The sequence below is a fragment of the Bison bison genome, unplaced genomic scaffold (assembly GCF_000754665.1).
Source record: "Bison bison bison isolate TAMUID 2011002044 unplaced genomic scaffold, Bison_UMD1.0 scf7180017864216, whole genome shotgun sequence".
Taxonomy (NCBI): Eukaryota; Metazoa; Chordata; class Mammalia; order Artiodactyla; family Bovidae; genus Bison; species Bison bison.
In genome coordinates this window covers 566,742-589,014 of record NW_011494788.1, presented here as the reverse complement: position 1 = coordinate 589,014, position 22,273 = coordinate 566,742, and the positions used below count along the sequence as shown (strand labels likewise).

General features: G+C 38.7%; 1 protein-coding gene across 1 annotated transcript in view; it reads right to left on the bottom strand.

The window, feature by feature from the left end:
• THSD7A (thrombospondin, type I, domain containing 7A) overlaps nucleotides 1-22,273 on the bottom strand; it is a 487,905-nt gene that overhangs the window by 52,661 nt on the left and 412,971 nt on the right. Inside the window, exons 13-14 of the mRNA XM_010845433.1 lie at nucleotides 10,887-11,081; nucleotides 8,921-9,184 (exon numbers count right to left, since the gene is read on the bottom strand). Of these exons, the coding sequence (XP_010843735.1) occupies nucleotides 8,921-9,184; nucleotides 10,887-11,081 (459 nt within the window). The remainder of the gene's footprint in view (nucleotides 1-8,920; nucleotides 9,185-10,886; nucleotides 11,082-22,273) is intronic.

The window sequence follows — 22,273 nt, the reverse complement described above, 5'->3', positions numbered from 1 at the left end:
ACATCTCATGTGAAGAGTTGACTCATTGGAAAAGACTCTGATGCTGGGAGGGATTGGGGGCAGGAGGAGAAGGGGACAGCAGAGGATGAGATGGCTGGATGGCATCACTGACTCGATGCACGTGAGTCTGAGTAAACTCCAGGAGATGGTGATGGACAGGGAGGCCTGGCGTGCTGCGATTCATGGGGTCGTAAAGAGTTGGTCACGACTGAGAGACTGAACTGAACTGAGGGCTTCTCTTGTGGCTCAGCTGGTAAAGAATCAGCTTGCAATGCGGGAGACCTAGGTTCGATCCCTGGGCTGGGAAGATCCCCTGGAGAAGCAAAGGTTACCCACTCCAGTATTCTGGCCTGGAGAAGTCCATGAGCTGTATATAGACTATGGGGTCGTCTTAAAGAGTCAACAGGACTGAGCGACTTTCCCTCACTCATTCAGTATTATCTTTCCTCTAAGGCATTGGGGAGGGGGAGGGGTCAGAGCCCAAAAGAAAGGATGTGGAATAAAACATAATAGCAGATATTGTTGATAAAGACAAATGTAAATAGATTTTTCACTGCTGCTGTTGCAAATAATGAATTGTCCTTGGTAGTTAAATTTTATTTTAAGCAGTGAAACACTTTGTTCCTAAAAGGTAGAAAGCCCAGTCCGTGTATGGGGGATCCTGGAGGCTATGTTTGACAGCCTGGCCTGAGGGGCTCCATGGAGCCCAGTTTAAAACCTTATAAGTACTAGTTAAGTTGAGGTCTCTGTGACATAGAGCACACAGAACTAAGTGATAATACCAGAAGTATTCCCATCTCATACAGCATGAATGGTAGCTGCAGGAAAACTGCCAAGGAAAGTCACCCTCAACCTCTAGGGTCCTCCTTCAGGGAGCCTGTTAGGAAATAATGCTGGTACCCACACTTTATTTACGCTCCACCCTAGGCACCTGGTTTCTTTTTGTGCCCACATATCCACAGTAGCCCCTTCTTTATTTCCCTGGTTCTTTAAACTTGCATCTTCTACCTCAGGAAAAGTCTCTCACTCTCTGCCTGTCTTTTTACATTTGAAGGGAAAAAGATCTCAATTGTGAAAGATGACTATAAAAGCAAACACTAGCTTCATCTGTGTTATCAAATGAAAGATTTAAATTCTAAAATGAATTAAGACATTAGAAAAATACTACCAACGGAAAAAGTTTCTTAGAGAAATCAGCACGCCATTTCAGTTCATTTAAAAAATTAAAAATTAAAAAATTGCCTCTTTTCCTGGTTTAATGAAACATGCTCTTCCTCAAATACAGGCATCTACTACAATAAGGAATAATTTCTCACTCCATTTTGTTTCTAATTAACCTTTAATGTTAACCTTATATCATCTTCTATAGAATTTCATTACAAAAAGGAAAACATTCCAGGCATATTATGGTTCAGTGGTCATGTAGCTTATTTCAGAATCTACTTTCTTCATATCCATAATTAATTTTCTCAGATGTACTCTGAGCTCCACAATGTCTTAAAAGTACATGTTCTTGATCTAAAATTTACTTGTAAATTGAGTATTCTCTGAATTTTAAAAATTTCAATTGGGCACTTGTACAAGAAATACACTTAGGATGCATTCCTTTTCTAAGTTTTGCTGATGGTCTTTTGTTTGTTCCCATAAATCCTAATAGGAAAAAAAAACCCCCACACTTGGTGGCACGTATACGAGAATTTCTGACTGATAAAGCAGCATCCAGCATTTACAGTTCCTTATGACACTGAGGGACGATCATTCAAACACGATACCTGTTTTCAAATCATCCACATCATACTTGCAGGAAACTGGTGAAATAAAGATGGAGACCATTTAGGTTATTATGCAATAATACTAAATGTTGTCATAGGGTGGGCTATCATTATAAAATGAAAATATCTTACTAAAAAGCCTTTGTTTCACTTGTAAAGTTTGCAGAGCTTTCTTTTTATTAAAATAATTAGTATTGCAGTACAAACCCCCTATGAAGCAACCTGTAAGAATGACTGTGGGTGCCAGAAAGGGTTTTGCAAAATATCAAATTTTAATGGGCATACTTTGAACCCCACTGATGCTTCGAAAACTAATTGCTAAAGCCATTTATTACTGTCCAGAAGGTTCTCTGTGATACCATTCATAACATGTGAGGCAAAGAGAGAAAGCATGAAAGAATCAATATAAATCATTCTACTTTAGAATTAATGTTAAAGGGAAATTAATCTTATACCACTGAAGCATTAGACAAACTATGCTGAACAATTCAATAGCGACTGTAGTTAAAAGACTGAAACAATTAAAAGAGTGTAATGTGTCCTGGAACAAGTAGCACAGCTATCTGAATGCCAGCATGATGGTCAAAAGGCAGGACAAAGTCCTAGAATTTAGTCACTGGATTGTGAATCCTGAGTGCACAAAGTCAAAAGCACACACAACACTTTAATACAATACCGTACTCTGTTTATGAATAGAGCAGTAAATAAACACAGCGCTTTCTCCTGTTTCCCAATCTGAGCCAAAAAAGACTTTCCTCATCCTCAGGGCAATCGTTAACTTGCCAATATCCTTTCACAGAAGATCCTACAGAACTCATTCTGTTTTCAAAATCATACCTAAATAGGCATTCACCTTATAAAGATCCATATTTACAAATTTTTAAAACTTCCTAATGTTTGTGTTCCTCCTCACAACTGGTAAGCAAGGGAACTATCACCCATTAGGTTTTGATTATTTTGACACCCTCTGCACACCCCCACCTCCCCACCATCTTGTCAGAATGAAGATGACTCGGCAGTTCTACAATGTGGGCTGAATTTCCAGTGGCTTTTCTGGAATGTCTACACTGCTGGTCTGAGTAAGAAGGGTTCAAATCCCAGTTGGCAAATGATAGCCTAGGCTGACAGCCTATTCTTTTAAATAAAGTTTTATTGGAACACACCTGTGCAATTCACTCACATATTGTCTCTGGCTGCTTTCATGCTATAACTGCAGAATTGGGTAGTGGTTACAGATACCTTTTGGCCTGCAGAGCCTGAAATATTTGCTTTTGGCCCTTTAGGAAAACATTTGATAACAAGTAATTTAACCATAGACAGTGGAGCCTGGTAGGCTACAGTCCATGGGGTCGTAAAGAGTCAGACATGAATGAAGCAACTGAGTACACACGCAACTTAACCTAAAAGCTGATTCTCAAGTTTGCTCAGAGTCTGTCCAAGTTGGTAAGTATTTGATAGGTATCAACAGCAATATATAAAATTACTTTTAGGTGATAGGAAACCTATGTATACATAACAGCACGGGCTCAATAAAAACAGTCCTATGAGATAGGCTTTTCTGCTTATTTGACATTAACAGATGATAAAACATCACAAATAAAAATGAGTTCAGTTTTAGAATATCTGTTGATAGTGCATTGTGGCTTAAACTCGATATGAGGAACATCATAGACAAATATGCTGAGAGTAAAGATTGAAGAGAAGTGTCTGGAAGAAATTACATAATTCAAAGTGCTCAAGACTTGAGTATCTGGCACTTTTTCAATTTATCCCATTCACCTTGAAAGCATTGTTTTGAGATAAATCTAATAGAAATGTTACTCCTTATTTTCTCAAGGGAAGTTGAGTGGACACAAAGAGAATTAAATAAAAATTCAATATTCCCAATTAAAGCTGTAAACATAGGCTGGAAAAAAGCAAGTTGTCTCAGTTTGCTAATATAAACCAAGAGAAAAGCTGTTGTCCAAATCTGGTGTTGTGCAAATCAGGCAATTCTGAACCTACCTACAATTCAGTAGGCAGAGAGAAGCACACATACTTGATGAAGAGCATGTAGAAAGTTTGTGGATTATATATGTTTATTCCAAAGATCTTAGTTCTCAGTGATCTGTTTGATTATATCCCAGAATTGTGACACAGGGAAAGACATTGTTTGAAAAAGTGTCCAAGCCTGACTGTAGATCAAACATAGCTGTAAAAATTCTCTCCAACTCTTCACTCATTCATTCATCCTACGAATACTTACTGAGCACCTACTGTTCTAGCGCTTGGGATACATGAGTGAATAGAGTAGTCAAAGATAACTTCATCAATCTACATTTTTGTACAGGAGATACAACATAGACAAAAATATAATAAATAAATTACATGGTATGTTACAGAGTGATATATGCTTTTGAAATACAAAACGTTGAGCAGAAAAAGGGGTTTTGGGCGATCTTGGTAGGGTTGAGGGACAGCATAATAAAATCTGTCACATTTCAATAAGAATCTTATATACAAGTACCTTGCATAAGCTAGGTTACCTCTATGATTCTTCAAAATATAGAGGTTAAATGATATCATAATTCCAGAAGTTCTACCTCTTGTTATGTGAAATTTTAAGAGTAATTAACTGGAGAAGTACCTAGTACTATTTGCATAGGCAATCAATTTCTAGTAAACCAATCAAGTTCTTTGGAACAGACCCTGATGCTGGGAAATACTGAGGGCAGGAGGAGAAGGAGGCAACAGAGAATGAAATGGTTGGATGGCATCACTGAATCAATGAACATGAGTTTTCGCGAACTCTGGGAGATAGTGAAGGACAGGGAAGCCTGGCGTGCTGCAGTCCATGGGGGCAAAGAGTTGGACACGAGTTAGCAATGAACAACAACAATCAAGGTCTTAGAGGATTCTAGCAGTGACGAGAAAACGTGTAATTTGGTTTTTGAATGATTTATAGTCTGTTGCCAACAGTGACACTGTCCAAGATTTCATAGCAAAAGTAAATATATGTAGTTTGTATTATGAGGTTAGGAGACATAACAGCCCAAAATCTATTCATATATTAACATTTGCATGGGAACTATATTTAATACCATGTATCAGGAGGGGTAAACATTTATTTGGCTCCCAGGTATACTTTAAGATCTGATTTTTGGAGTATTGGTATTGCTTTTCAGTACAGAGTCTATGACTATGAGAAATCAGACAGAATTGTGCCTTGAGTTACAGATGCTTTAAAAAAAAATGGTAACCACATGGGAAATGACCTAAAATAATATACTTAAACTGATGACAGTCAAACTGTTTTATCAGTATAATAACTGATAATATGATCCACAGATGGATAACACAGATTAAATAGAAATGCCATAAGGCCACTATTGAGCAGGACAGGGGATTAGTGTCTTTGCACTGCACACACGTGGGGATCAATTTTATGTTTAAACTGAAAGCTGTAAGAGACTTTTCTTGAAAGCCACTTAAAAACCCCATTTCCACCATACATCTGGAAAGCTGATTTGGCCGAGCAAAGGCAGGGGTCATAGAAACTGCAATTTAGAGAACGCCTAGGATAGAGTACCAAAGTGATAGCATTCCACTATCAGGATTGACAGAACATCAGAAGTAATTCCAAAGAAATCAGGCAACAGAGAGTCAATTTCCTCAGACTTTGAGTAAAACTGTTAGCAAACACTAAAATATCCCACTGGACATGCATCATAGATCAGATCCACTGAGAAAGGAATGATGCTGGATAGACACAAAGAGCTAAATTGGAACAGTTCACTGAACAGTTCACTTGAAGAACTGCGATCCATACACAATTTCCATGAAGTTCAGTGCTTCCGGGGACCCACCTTTTTGCTAGATGTGCTTTTCTTTTAAAACATAGTACTGAATTCCTCGTGCTTTGAATCGACAGTGCTAAGGCAGCGAGTCTACTGCTTTTGGTCAATCTCAGTTTTTCTGCAGTTGCACTTTCTTCAAAGGATCAAACATTTTTGTGGAGAAGACTCTTGAGAGTCCCTTGGACTGCAAGGAGGTCAAAGCAGCCAATCCTAAGGGAAATCAGTCCTGAATATTCATTGGAAAGACTGATGCTGAAGCTGAAACTCTAATACTTTGGCCACCTGATGCGAAGAGCTGACTCACTAGAAAAGACCCTGATGCTGGGGAAGATCGAGGGCAGGAGGAGAAGGGGACGACAGAGGATGAGATGGCTGGATGGCATCACTGGCTTGATGGACATGAGTTTGAGCAAGCTCCGGGAGTTGGTGATGGACAGGGAAGCCTGGTGTGCTGTACTCCATGGGGTCACAAAGAGTCAGACATGACTGAGCCATTGAACAGAACTGAAACATTTCATGAGAGCCACAAGATATTTTTAAAGTTTTCTTTTTCTTTTTTTTCTAAAAATAAGATTGACTGTTAAGTGGTTGACTGAAGTGCTCATGCATCTAATTAGCAGATCAGGGTAAAAGAGAGAACAGATGAGAGTCATTCTGAAAGCTTACAGGCTGTATTAAAAACAAATGATTATCCTGGTGATTCACTACGAGTAACAATTTAAAACATGAGCAAACACTTACATGCTACAAGTCAGGAGAAACATTTTTTAAGTGATCTTCAGTTTTACGTTTTAATGACTAACTATAGATCTTCTACATTATCATCATATCACCTCAGAATGGGAAGTGCATTTACATTTTTCTTGCTATATATAGCATCTATGTTATTTAACTTATACGCAGAGTACAACACGTGAAATGCCGGGCTGGATGAAGCACAAGCTGGAATCAAGATTGCCAGGAGAAATATCAACAATCTCAGGTATGCAGATGATACCACTCTAACGGCAGAAAGTGAAAAGGAACTAAAGAGACTCTTGATGAGGGTGAAAAGAGAAGAGTGAAAAAGCTGGCTTGGAAACTCAACACTCAAAAAACTAACATCATGGCATCTGGTCCCATCCCTCCATGGCAAATAGAAGGGGAAAATGTGGAAGCAGTGATAGACTTTATTTTCTTGGGCTCCAAAATCACTGTAGACAGTGATTTCAGCCATGATATGAAAAGACGCATGGTCTTTGGAAGGAAAGCTATGACAAACCTACACAGCATATTCAAAAGCAGAGACATCACTTTGCCAACAAAGATCTGTACAGTCAAAGCTATGGTTTTTCTAGTAGTCATCTACCACGATTAGAGTTGGACCATAAAGAAGGCTGAGTGCTGAATAATTGATGCTTTTGAACAGTGGTGCTGGAGAAGACTCTTGCGAGTCCCTTGGACAACAAGGAGATCAAACCAGTCAATCCTAAAGGAAATCAGTCCTGAATATTCACTGGAAGGACTAATGCTGAAGATCCAATACTTTGCCCATATGATGCAAAGAGCCGACTCTTTGGAAAAGACCGTGATACTGAGAAAGATTGAAGGCTAAAAGAGAAAGGAGTGGCACAGGATGAGATGGTTAGATATCATCACTGACTCAATGGACTTGAGCACAGTCCGGGAGACAGTGGAGGACAGAGGAGCCTGGTGTGCTGCAGTTGATGGGGTCGCAGAGTCAGATACACTGACTTAGCTACCGAACAACAAAAATGTTATTTGATACAGAGAATAAAAAAGCAATTACTCTTACAGAAAATTTTCAAGGCATACTAAACTTAATATTGTTCTAAATGCATAGAATAATCTTAAATTTAGAAATGCACATATACAAAATTCTTATATCCAGAGCCTCAACATAATGGAGTCTTATAATGGGGGCTCCTATCACTAGACTTTGATATAACAGTAATTATTAGATAAGGTTAAAAAAAAAAGTCAGGGCTTTTGGAAACTTCATTTTGGGGACAGATTTAAGAGATTCCATAAGCGTGTCACCACGATACCCCATAATGGTTTATCTATGTGAGATGATCCTATTAGCTCATGATGTCTTCTGAACTATATAATAAAACTGGAGGAGTTCTGTTCCGATAGCAGAAGCTATTGCAGCAAGGTTGGCCGGGAACTGCCATGTACCTCTCTCCTAGTAGTTTAATTCATCTTTCTCAGGTTACCTCCATGAAGGGAGGAAGATCACTGTCCAATGTTTGCAAATACTGGTACAAACAATATTTTGTGACATTCGTGACATCCTCAAGTGACATCCATCATTCAGGCTGACCCATAGGAAACTGATCTCATTCCATAATAAAATGACAGATACATTAAAAGAATGAACAAATATTGCTTAAAGCTGACTATATTATGACGTAGAACCAAAGAGTTCACTACATACTTTGGCCAAAACCACTCTTCGCAAACTTTTGGCAACTCATTAACACAGTAAATTAGCTTTTTTTTTTTTTTTTTTGATATACTTTTTGTTTCTTTAGAAAACAAAAATTTCCTAACTCTACGTACCTTTTTCTGGTTTTGTTTGTTTGGGCCAGTCTCAACTTAATGATGAATAAACAAGAGATACTCGAGTTTTCATGAATCATGGCTTTCAATCTTTCTCCTCTGCCACTGAATGCACCTTAGGCACGTCATGAATCTTGCCAGTTCAGTTCTTAAAAGTCTGTCTAGTTCAAAACTTTATTATCAAATTTTGGTGACATCTTCTCTACTCCTCCCCACTCTCTGTACACAGACTTGCTGGGGATTGTCAAGCCTACTCAGCCCCAGAGGAGGTCTCTGGCACCATTTTGGCTACATGTAAGGTGATGGCTTCGCTGGTGGCTCACTTGGTAAAGAATCTGCCTGTAATGCGGGAGACCTAGGTTCAGTCCCTGGGTTGGCAAGATCCCTTGGAGGAGGGCATGGCAGCCCACTCCAGTATTCTTGCCTGGAGAATCTCATGGACAGAGAAGCCTGGCGGGCTGCAGTCCATATGGTTACAAAGAGTTGGACACGACTGAATGACTAAGCACTGCACAGCAAGGCTTCCCTGTCCACCAGCTTTGGGACTTGGTTGCTAACTTCTGGACAATGAGACAAGTGCCACTGAATGTCCTGTTATATATAAATGATAGACATACAGTGTGGTGGTGCCCCTGATGTTCAGTGTAGAACTCACTTCAGTAAACTTTCATTTCCCTCCATTCTGAAACATGTGCATTTCAACCCCAAAGATAATGAATGTTCAACAGTGAGGAAAAACTGGACTACCGTGGCTGTTGCACCTGGACGTCTCCACGAGCCTGCCATTCTGGTCATAGCACGCCATCGCCTGGTAGCGATATCCTTGACCACATTCCTTGGTATCTCCTTGGACCTTCATTCCCAGCAACACTTCCGCCTTCCCCTCGGGCAAAATGCAGTCGGACCAGTTTCCCACAGGCTGTGCGTTATACTTGTCACAGGGACAGTACTGCGTCTCAATCAGGGGGTACAGATGAGAATTTTTACATTTTTCCTTCTTCTTACTTTTTCCTGTGGAGAAAATTAAGTCGGAAAATACCATTATTAATACCAAGCATCCCTAGGTTTTTTTTTTTTTTTCCTTTCCTACCTTCCTTTCTGTATTTTCAACTGTATTCAAGTGTAGCCTATAAATAAATGCTACTTTCTCCCTCCGCAGTGCTTTTTATGTATGTTTTTGTTATACTGGGTACTTTGCATAGTGAAAATTTTCTTTTTGTTCTCAGTTTAAAAAAGCCCATTTTGAATAAGGCACTAACTGTTGTGCTGAATTTTACACTCCTTGAAAGGATTAAAATCCTCTCAAATGATCACGTGCTTTCAGTGACTGGGGAGTCTGAGGTAACTGCATAAATATCTGCTTTATAATCTGTGCAAAAATATGACATGGAGAGACAGTCACTGCACAGGCCCACACAGTTAACTAACTTTCTGTTAAGTCCAAATAGATGGTATAGTTATATAAGGGGACCCCACTCCAGTACTCTTGCCTGGAAAATCCCATGGACGGAGCAGCCTAGTAGGCTGAAGTCCATGGGGTCTCTAAGAGTCAGAAACGACTTCCCTTTCACTTTCACTTTTCACTTTCATGCATTGGAGAAGGAAATGGCAACCCACTCCAGTGTTCTTGCCTGGAGAATCCCAGGGATGGGGGAGCCTGGTGGGCTGCCGTCTATGGGGTCGCACAGAGTCGGACACGACTGAAGCGACTTAGCAGCAGCAGCAGTTCACAAAATGAGTTTCACATTTACTTTTCTGATTGTGATTTCACATCTTTCAATAGTTCTGAAGAACAATCATTTTGACATACTTGGTGATTAATGTAGGGAATAATGATATTAAAAATGAAAATGTTTAATATCAAATAAAAATATTAGAAATAGTTTGTGTGTAAACCTAAATAAATTCCCTTGTAAGATAAAAACTTGAGTATAATAGTAATATGTGCCTGAATAAAACCATTATTTTAATTAGATTACATATATTTATCTCATATATATTAATTATATTGCACATAACTAGTTACATATGTCTTATATATATATTTAACTTTCATAAGCTGCCTTATACAGTTTTCAATAGTCTTTATTATGACAGCTGGTCCATTTTACCACTTCAGATTCTGAATACTCTACTAGCATGAGCATTTTTAGGTTTCTCTGGCCACTGACAGTATTTTTGAATGCCTCAGAGTTTAGTTCAGCATGATGGCTCCTGTTTCTGTTCATTATGCTTTTTGCCACTGTGACTACCTTTTAAAATAAAGCTTTCAGATACAGAATTAATGTCGTATTTTTCTTCTAGATGATGAAGGATAATCTGAGGTTGTGACAAGGAGAATGACTTAAGAAAACCAAGTCGCAACCTCTCCCTGGGTTCCTAAAAAACTTTTTTTCTAAGCACCTCACAGTCTATTGGTAATTCAACAAAAGTACCTGTTTAAACCAAAAAGTAATCTAGCACAGATCGTTTAGGCAGACAGAGTTCAATTTTCAAGGCTACTTTTTCTACTAAAAGTACATAATGCATCTGTCACAGCCACCTTATGTTAAAATACAGCTCTGAATCTGCTGCCATATTAAGTGTTACGACAGCAAGAATAAGGCATATCCGTGCATTTTCCAAATACATTGTCAGAACTATCTTGTTCTGACTTTTTATTATGTTTTTCTGCCTTGGCAAGCGTTGGCTTTGGCATCCCAATTATTCTTACCAACGATAGCACGCTTTCTGGTCCTAACTGCACCGCAGTCTCCGTTGCATGAAGAAAACCTGGACCAGCTGGTGAGCTGACAGTCATCTTGGCAAGGCATCTGGCAGGCTTGGGTGAGGGCTGGCACAGGGCCTGCATACCGGAGGCATTCATGGATGCCAGCCTGCCCTCCATCTTGCTTTCGACAAGTAATGGCTAAAGGAAAAGCAAAGGGCTATTTATCATGAATTTGAATGTAATTACCCTTAATCAGGAATTAACCTAACATTATTTTACTTAGGTGGAGAAATCCTCTTCTGACTCTTTATTTGCAGCAGAAATCTGGTAGGAGTGTTTCTAGTAATCACAGTGGTCATTAAATTGATCCTATAGCATTTTTAAAATAACAGATATCTGTCAGACACAACAGAAGCAAACACACACACACAGCAGGTTTTATTAGATGTCATTAAGGACTTTAGGGCTTCCCTGGTGGTTCAGATGGTAAAGAATCTGCCTGCAATGCGGGAGGCCTGGGTTCTATCCCTGGGTTGGGAAGATCTCCTGGAGAAGGGCCTCCATTCCAAGATTCTTGCCTGGAGAATTTCAAGGACAAAGGAACCTGCCCGGCTATATAGTCCATGGGACTGCAAAGAGTTGGACATAATTGAGCAACTAATACTTTCACTTTCAAAGATATTAAGTCACATGTGGATTATATTTAGAAATGAATTATTTAAAAGAGAAAACAGACAGGCTCTGCTGCCCATGGAAATTTCCAGGCAAGAATACTGGAATGGGTTGCCATTTCCTACTCCAGGGGATATTCCCAATCTAGGGATACAACCCACGTCTCCTGCATTAGCAGGCAGATTCTTTATCACTGTGCCACCTGGGAAGCCCCTACCTAGAAGGGACTTAGTGGCAGTCAACTCTTTGGAAGGTTTGGGTGGGGGAGAGTGCTTATGAAACTTGTCACAGAGCTCCATTTGCATAAAAAAGCATGTTTCTTTTTAAAATTACATTGAAAGCTTGTTGTGACGGCTTTGAAGTGATTAATGATGAACGGGAGAGGGCAGTGTCGAAGTCCCTCCCTACTTCCCTCTGTGTACAAGTTCTTCACATGCACAAATAACAAGCATGAGTTTAAAATGAAGACAAGGGTGGGGCGCATTGAGAGAGTAGCCCTGAAATATATATGTTACCATATGTAAAACAGATAATTAATGGGAAGTTGCTGTATAACACAGGGAGCTCGACCGGGTGCTCTGTGGCAACCTAGATGGGTGGGATGGGCTGGGAGCAGGGAAGGAGGTTCAAGAGGGAGGGAACACGTGTATACTTATGGCTGATTCATGCTGGTGTACAGCAGAAAGCAACACAACAGTGTAAAGCAATTATCCTCCAATTTAAAAAATTAAGACAAAACTTTCAGCAATCTTAATCTATCACATCATAGTTGGCATTTCCAATAATTACATATGGAGTCTCAAAAAAGGGTCAAATAATTCTGGTTTATCTATTTTAGTTTTCCCAAGATATTGTTTGACTGAATTTTTAAAACCAAGTCATTATTTTTTTACCTATGGAACATAGATGTAAAATTGCTTTAAGGTAAAATGTCTTAAAGAAAAACAACAAGTGATGTCTAAGTCCTCTTTCCTCCCGAAGCCATTTCCCCCCTATTGGTTTTAGAAATAATTCATTTTTTATTGAGGAAGCAGAAGAAACATTTAGACCTTGGTCCTAAAGTTAAGGCTTTATTGAACCAGCCTAAATGGCCCAGTCAGACTGATTTACGTGGGCCTTTCAGGTTTTTGGTCTAGGCTGACACTGCAGCCTAAAGTCAGACCCTCTGGATCTGTATGTTAAAACTAAACTACCTTGTAGTACAGGAGTGTGTGATGGGGTGTGTAAAAAGATTTAAAACAGCTTTATCCAAGGAAGACTTTCTCTGTGTACGGTGAACACAACTTGTTGGTACTGCTGTAGGAAAAGTTACATTAATTGGGCAAATGCAGGTGAAAACACTTATTTCTTAGCTCTAGTTCTCTCTTCATTTAATAGGCACAACACTGGAAAAGCCAATCTGTATGAAATGAACAGAGGTCCATGAATTTTAAAGATGTGAAAACCTGGTTGAGGGGAGAGTGGTAGACTTTAGGAAGTTGATGTGACAGGCAACAACATTAAGTGCTCCAAGAGACTCTCACCTCTTGGAAGAAGAGTTGTCTGGTGGACTGCAGTCATCAGACCAGTGCCAGGCAGAGGCTCTCACATCAAGCTGCAGATGATCATCACCTGGATAGCTTTGGGAACATGTGCATGCCCTTGCTAAACTCCAACATTCTGATTCAACTGGTTGAGGGCAGGGTCCCAGGCATTAATATCATTTTTAAAGCTCCCTGGTGATTCAAACACGTATCAGTGAAATGAGACCACTGCTCTAGTAGGCAGTGTATTTCTAGGGGCATCAGATACTCCTGGAATGCTACTGGAGTTGAAGATTTCTGTATTCATTCCAAAGCTCCTGGATGAGAGCTCTGTGTGTGGGGTCAAGGAATATGCATTTATTTTCAAGTTGCTCAGATGGTCCTCATGTCCATTCAAGCTTAAGTCCTACAGGCCTGAGTATTCAAGTCACTAGGATATGTTTGTCTGAGACTTGTGACTAAAACTGAGGGTACTCTGGTGCCCAAGTTCCCAAAGCTTGGCACTATGCCAAGGCTGAGCACGTGGGAACGAGCTAAGGGGAACTTAAACTTGGAGTACAAGGAGTATACCAAAACGAGCATCTAGGTAGGCAGGAAGACTGTTACCTGTGGATTCGCATAGGAGCAATCCACAAAATGAAGTATATTAATAAGCTCATGTGATTTTGCAATTCTCTCTACACCTGCTTGAACACTTTATACAAAGGAAGCTCTGACAGTTTGTGGCCAAAGTTGCTCCAAGGATGCTTAAGAGGAAGGATTGATAAAGAGGAAAATATTAGATCTTTACTCATCAGGATATGTAGGAACCTCAAAAATGATTATTTTGGAAAATAAGAAATTTAACCATAAGAGTTCTAAGCTGTGAATAGAGTCACACTGTTTATAACTAAAAGAAAAAAAATCTACAAAACTAAATTTATATTCTTAGAAAAAAGATGAATTTATCTAAGCATCCAATTTGGCTCTCTGAAATACAGACTTGACTATAAATCTTTTAAACTAAATGCAATTGCCTTGGGTTCTCCATTAAGGTTTTCTAAGGTTCTTTCTTATAAATTTTATTTCATAATTGTTCCAACCATCATCACATTAAGGGACATGAAAAACCAAAATAAAGTAAAACTACTATCAACATGATTCTAGAAACTAATTTCTTCTGTGCAAATCTATACCATTTATGTAAACCTAAAGCCTATATTCCTGTAGCATGCAAAATCTCAAAAAGTATTTCAAGTAGCTCAAAAGAAAAAAAATATGTAAAATTCCCATATTTGTTCTCAGGAGCCCACTCAGCACTCCACTCCCTTTATCTGACAGTTAGGCAGTGTATTTTGAATGAATTACTTATGCAATGTTATCCAAACAAGCAGCAACAGTACCATTTGTACAATATATTGAAACTTATCATACATCTCAACTTGTTTCTATTCTGACTTGGAGGAAATACAACAATTCAAACAGGAATGTAATCTGAAATGAACTTCCTGCTATTAGGGTGAAGAAAATATAAATGTTTGGAAAGGAAACCATCTGAGTTCTCAACTTTATAAATCTTAGAAATCATCTTTAAGACACTGAAAATAGGGTGGTTTTCACTGCAGAAAAGATGTGTCATCCTAAACATGGTTTCCTAGCACATGAGAAAGCTACATATACACAGACAATTGTATTTACAGGTGCAGGGTGCGTATCTTGCGTATAACAATTACCCAAGTTTTCCTTTGGGCTGAGGCCTTGTTAGGAAGATGGCCCAAACCCATGTTGCCCTATGGATAAATTACCATGAAAATGAGCATGAAAGCTTCTTAGTGAGGTCAGCATATATAAAAACAATTATTTTAAAGCAAAATTCCTTCTTTATGCTGATTATATCAATCTGATTTATAATGTTAGCTTATTTATATGAAGCCCAGAAGTTATTTAAGTGTCATGGATGGGCAGCTTCTAGGAGGCTGAAAGCCTAGAAGATATCCATGTGACTACCTTGGGGGTTACTTGTAAATTAAGCAAGGCAAGCTCAGCCCAACAATACTGAGGAAATGTTGGAAAGATAAGTAAGAATGCCAGTTTCTTCAACAAGTAAATGCTCTGAAGAAAGGAGCTCAAATTGTTATATTAAAGGTGACTGAAGAAATAGTCTAACCAAATGCAATGTGGAGACATTCATGAACCCAAATTGGAACAAACTGATTGTAAACAGACAATTTTGAGACAATGGGGGACAGTTAAATGTGGTATGAATGTTAGACATGGTATGAATTACACTTAATTTTGTTTAGTGTTATAATAATACTTTTGTTATGTTTAAAAAATTAGATGTGCATCTTAACTGGGAGTTGTTTTAAAATACTCCAGCACGATATCTTTACCTGTGTGAGGAGTAGCTGATGACCAAGAGTGACATGTTACAATCTGTTCAAGTTACATCAGTGATGACTACACGGCTAGTATTTATTACATCAGTCTCTATACTTTTGTGTATCTTTGACACATCCCATACAGTTAAATAAAAAGATTAATAAGTAGAATAAGTAGAGCCAATTCCAGAGTGTTTCCATGTAAGTTGAATTTTGAGTTATGTTTTAAAGAGGAGAATAATAAAGGTTTCTGAAATGAAAGGCAATAGATAACATTGGGAGAAGGCAATGGCACCCCACTCCAGTACTCTTGCCTGGAAAATCCCATGGATGGAGGAGCCTGGTAGGCTGCAGTCCACGGGGTCGCTAGGAGTCGGGTACGACTGAGCGACTTCACTTTGTTTTTTCACTTTCATGCATTGGAGAAGGAAAAGGCAACCCACTCCAGTGTTCTTGCCTGGAGAACCCCAGGGACAGTGGAGCCTGGTGGGCTGCCGTCTATGGGGTCGCACAGAGTCGGACACGACTGAAGCGACTTAGCAGCAGCAGCAGCAGCTAACATTGGTTTGAGCTAAAAGGACATGGGTATCTGGGTTATGCATATATGAGTATGTAAATGGAAGGCTACTGATGCAGCTCTGAAGTAAATCTAATAGAATTCAGAATGGAGTTGCTTATCTTCATTTTTTTGAAGAGGAATGAAATGCCCTTACTGTTCAAGATGCACCAAAAGAAGGTATTCTATTGGTCTGTGGATTACCCTTCAGCATGTAAGGCCAAATTGTCATTCCGTTTGAATAATCAGAGTGAAATAAATGACTAGATTGAAAATTTGTACACAGAAGTTCATTACAGGAAATAGAATAAGATCAATGCCCGAGTGGAGTGAAAGCTGTTAGATTCTATGTAACGAAGAGTTCAAGGAGCTCTGAGGCCTTATTTATTAAATTGAGCCATATTAACAGGGCTTTTCCCACAGCAACCATGTCTGGACAGCACTGCAGACAGAATATGATGGGCTGACTGAGCAATTAGAGGAGTGATTTTTTTTTTTTTCCTATGGTATTATGAAAGAAAAAAAAAGACAATAGTGAAAATGGATCATGTAGAAATAAAAGAGACAAAGCTTAATGTGAGTGGGAGCTAGTTACCAAGAGACCTAACTGTGCTTAGAAATAAGACCAGACCTATAAATAATGCAAGAGGGCTCCAGTTGTTTACTACATGGATTTAATGATCTTGGTCTTTCTCTGTGTGGAAGAGATTTTTCACGGACGAGTCTGCCAAATTACACTTCCTAATTACAATTTGTGACTGTAACTCTGGCCGAATGGAAAGAAATGCACCTTTTTTTTTTGATTGATTCTAAATAGTTACCAGTGATCTCTAGTCTCACTGATGCTCTTAATATATGCAAAAGTCCTTGTGTAGAGACTTACTAGGAAATAATAATCAGCTCCCCGTGGAGCAGCACAGACCAAGGTCAGTTAGATCCTTGACTGGGAGCTGGGAAGGGTTAACTGACTGCATCACAACCAACAGGGCACTGAGGAACCATCACAAAGACATCCCTGTGTCAAGCGTATTCTATCAGCTATTTAAAAAGCAGCAAATGCTACTCATCATTTTATGACAGGGCTCTCAGAGATCTAAAACAAAACCAAAATCCCCAAATCAACTAGAATGCTGATATTCACAGAAAACTAGAGGAAGTGATTTGAAAGAAGAAATAATTCTAGAAGTTTTAAATAACAACTTACCTCAATGAAGAATATGAAGATATTGTCTAGTAATGAGTAAGTATTAATAGTATATATATATAATATTAATATAATTAATATTAAATATCATGGGCTTCCCTAGTAGCTCAGATGGTAAAGCTTCTGCTGGCAATGCAGGAGACCCAGGTTCAATCCCTGGGTCGGGAAGATCCCCTGGAGAAGGAAATGGCAACCCACTCCAGTATCCTTGCCTGGAGGACAGAGGAGGTTGGCAGTCTACAGTCCATGGAGTTGCAAAGACTCGGACATGACTGAGCAACACACACACACACACACACACACACACACACACACAATTATATATTAGCCCAAAGAAGAGTTTAAAAATCATGTCTGCACAAAATTTCTTTACAGTAAACTCCTTGGCTCTTTTCTATCTAGTTCTCTTTCTATGCCATTATTTTCATTCATATTATAAAAGTCTCTGAAAATTAATAGATTAATGTGAGTTTCTGAGATAAATTGGCCTAGATCTTCTGGGCCTAACCCCAATAATGCCTCTAAGGTATAATCTTTTAGAAATTAACTGAAAGAGAGATAGCAAGGGTATCAATACTGTTTAAGCCACTATTTGCTCACAAAAAATAACAGCATGAATTATAGTTAAATACTTACATCTCACCTTATACAAATTCATTTAGATGTAATTTTGTTGGGAGGAAAATTAGAACCTTCCTTTTTATTCCTAGACTTTCCGTTTATAACCTTTTTAACCAATATGTGATACAGGGTAAGGACTCCCATGGCCTGGAAGGTCCCTGCCATGTGAGGCATAAAATTGAAGTTTTTTTCTTTTCTGTCGTCTGGACTTGAGAATACATCTGAATCAGGCTGGCTTCCATGTAAAGGCTGATGTCAGATCTTAGTGATGGATCAACATCATAGTGGACATTCCTTGGCATGCAAGGATACAGAGTGTGTGGGAGATCAGGCAGGGTTGATCCTGGGGATTATTAACTCTAGTTCCATCTAAATTACAGAAAATACACTTGGCAGGAGGTAGCATCAAGATCAACACAGAGATTGAGAAAGAATAAATTTGAATTCATGAAATCCAAGGATCTAATCTATGATATTTTTGGATCATATTCCTGATATATATATGTCATAAGGTAATAAACACTGTTAAAATATATTTATTAGTAGTGGTTGACATTACCCCTTAGGACAGTTATAGAGGAAAAAATAAATAAAATGTCCCAAACTGTCATTAATATGAGCCACCTCTTTTATTTTGAATGTAAATGTAATGATGACTCTAGCTACAGCTAGTAGGGCTATGTTTCAATGACATAGTCACTGACCAATCAATAATTTAGCCCTCTAAATGCCATCTAAACTGTAGAAATGTGAGCAGAGAGAAGAGACAGTAGAGGTTACAGTTCTATTAAAAGTTTATACCAAGCGACTTGAATAGCACAAAGCAAATATAACCTGTATACATACATTTAAAAATTAAATAGACTAGATATAATTTTGTTGTTTGCATTTCTTTTATTGACAAAAAATAAGAAATATGCCTATTTCAAAAGCCTAAAATTTCCCTGTGAGATTTAAGAATGATTTAAAGTTGCAAAACCCTGTTAATTCCTTCTTTAAAATACCTTTTTCTCCTCTCTCTTTTTAGTGCTTATACCACCAGATAAGGGATTCCCTGGTGGCTCAGCAGTGAAGAATCTGTCTGCAATGCGGGAGATGGAGGTTTGATCCCTGAGTCAGGACGATCCCCTAGAGAAGGAAATGGCAACCCACTCCAGTATCCTTGCTGGGAAATCCCATGGACAGAGGAACCTGGTGGGTTACAGTCCATGGGGTCACGAAAGAGTCAGACGTGATTTAGCGACTAAACAACCACCACCACCACTAAATGAAATTTTCTGGAAGCACCATTCTCAATACCCAAAGCCTCACTAAAGTTCCTTATTACTCCTAACTCCCTATTGTATTCTAATGTAAAGCATTTCCGTAAACAGTACTTTCACATAGGTTTGAAATACACAGAATGTAGACTTGGTCATGACTGCGTTTACCTGACCGGAGTAGAATCTTCCGATCTTCTCACACCTGTGTTATTCTAACTCATTTGTGGGGAAGGCTGATTCTCATTGCTTTGCTTTACAAGGAGTGCCAGCACTGGGATGATAAGCAGCTACTGTTGGTGACTCATTAAAGAGACTCTGGGAACATAACTGCTTTCCAGCTCCTTTGCAATGCATCACCGTAGCTGATAGTTCCTACAGCTGGAATTATGCTAATAACAGGATTAAGAGTAAAACTGAACATCTGTCTATAATGGCTGTGCTGTGCTAAGCCCCTTCAGTCATGTCTAACTCTTTGCAAATGCTATGGACCATAGTCTGCCAGGCTCCTCTATCCATGGGATTCTCCAGGCAAGTATATTGGAGTGGGTTGCCATTTCCTTCTCCAGGCTATGTTCCCCATATAGGGATCAAACCCGCATCTCTTAAGTCTCCTGCACTGGCTAATGTTTTTTGTTGTTGTTAGCAGGTGGCTAACAGTAGGTACAGGTGACTCAATATGAAGACGACGAGGGCAGCTTGCTAGAAGCTGGTAAAAGAACTAAGAGTTATTTTTTTTTACTAATAGGAAAGGCTCAAGTCATTTTAGAAAAAATGAATGGTGACTTTCTAAGTGTTCTGAGTGATGTGCAGTATATGAGACACACACATTATTTCCTTTCTATTCATACTTAGTAAATTAACTCTTCTTTTGGTTCATACAACATGTTTATTTAACCGAAGAAATTTAAATTAGCACTTCAAAATGTAGTTCACATCAGAATGAAGGACAAGGTAAATCCTGTTCTTCTTTTTGATTCTTGAAATGCAGTGTTTTACAATTAGTTTAGATCAAAATCTAAATTTGGTCTGAGATTTCATAAGATTTTTAGTTAGAAGAGAAAATTCACACAGAGTATTTAACTCTCTCGCTATACACAGTGACAATATTAGAGTTAAAAACGATATGATGGTCTTTGACTTACTTAGGTCCATCTCTGCTGCTGCTGTCTGCTACTATGTCCTAAAGTTATTTTCTTCTATTACATGTTGAAAATCCATTTATTTTTACCCATTTTGACTACAGTGGTTCCAGTCTGAGCTCTTCAACGTTGCATTGCTACAACAATGCTCTGGCTGGCATCCAGACCCATGTGTCTTATCTTTCTAACTTACTCTGTACACGCTGACAGATAAAACACTGCTTTCATCAGGTCCTTGCTTGCACCACTTATCGAACAAGGTCTAAAATACTGATCCTGACATTTATGGCCCTCTACAAAATTACCCCGGGCTCCAGCTCACATCTTCAGAGCTTCAATCTATCCACTTCTCTGTGAACACGTTTAGTTTTTTTTGTTTTTGTTTTCCTTACCTCCGATGCTTAAATAATAGACTTGCTCTCATTTTCTATTCTTTTCTCCTTTCTATTTAATCTAATATTATGGTACAAGTCAAGTCCCGGCTCATCCTTTAGATCTTTCTTAAGCTCTTTATGTTCAAATGACTACTTTTGCAATAGATTGGTTTCCGTCTTTATCTCCTTCTTGTTAGGCAATGTTACCAGTGATCTCATTTCCCTAAACAAATTAAGTTCCCTGGGCTGAACATCTTCATCCCTTCTTAACACTCATGACTCTTTCTACACAGTCTTCCGAATGCAATCAGAGTCACAAGAGTGACTGGAATTAGAAAGTCTGGAGTATTAGAGAGGAAGGAGGAATAGCTTCTCCATAGTCTTTGCTCACTGATAATAATTTTCACTACATCATCTTACAATTTAGTAAGATACTAATTTCTTACATTCTTATTTTAATTATTCAAAATAGCACAATTTGGCATTTTTAAAAGTCTGGATAAGGGCAAAGATGAAAATAAAACAAGAGTCTGACAGGCCAATTCTGCAGAGTGCTGAAAACAGCCATGACCATCAACAAAAGAATTCTTTGCCTTTCTACCAATAATACAAGATATTTCCTCACTCTTAACTCTCTCCATTTCATACTTCTGTAGGAGTATAGGCTTTGAGGAAAAATAAAATCTTTATCAAGGCAACAAATAAAAAGATTATCTTCATACAGAATTTAAAGGGGTTCTTCTGAGTATATTTATGCAGACATTACTTGTTATAATGAACAGTCAACTACGAAGAGGAATAAGCAGAGGTTTTTAGATTTGGAAATGAAAAGATCACTGGTAATCACCAAAAGAAATGTTATATACAGACTGTGTCAATAAAAAACTAAAGACCTTGTTAATACTGTTGCTTTTATGCCTACAGCGATCTATGCACATATTCATTAGGCCACGATCTATCAGGAAAGGGGAAGGAATTAGCATCTAATGAAGATTTACTATGTGCAAGGGCTTCCCATGTGGCTCAGATGGTAAAGAATCCGCCTGCAATATGGGAGACCTGGGTTGGATCCCTGGGATGGGGAGATCCCCCGGAGAAGGGAAAGGCTACCCACTCCAGCATTCTGGCCTGGAGAATTCCATGGACTGTATAGTCCATGGGGTCACAAAGAGTCAGACATGACTGAGCGACTTTCACTTTCACTATGTGCAAAGCACTGTAAGGATCAGCACTTTCTCAGCCTGAGAGAGAGGAAACAAATAAACCCAGGTTGTGCAGTCAAGTAAAAGTGTTCAAAACTAAACCTGTTTTCACCCTGTGCAGTTTTCACATCTTAGAATTCCCTCAGTGCCTGCAAAAGTATAGTTTTCACCTGTTTTACCTAAATTCATGTCACACTTTGATGGCAGGATATTATCTGTGCATAGATTGTAGGATACAAAAAAAATTGTTAACAGATCATTTGGTCCAGTCCTCTTTTCTTTTTTTCCCCATCTAAATAAACTGAGACCTAGAAAGGCAAAGGGATGAATAAAACTCACATTGTGTGAGTGAAAGAACTGGGACTAAAATTTAGGTTTCTTGATTCCTAAACGCATGCCTGCTTTCATTATTAACTCTATGCAGGGTCCAGACTGTATGCAAATGTATACTTGATTCAAGGAGGAATTAGTAGGGCA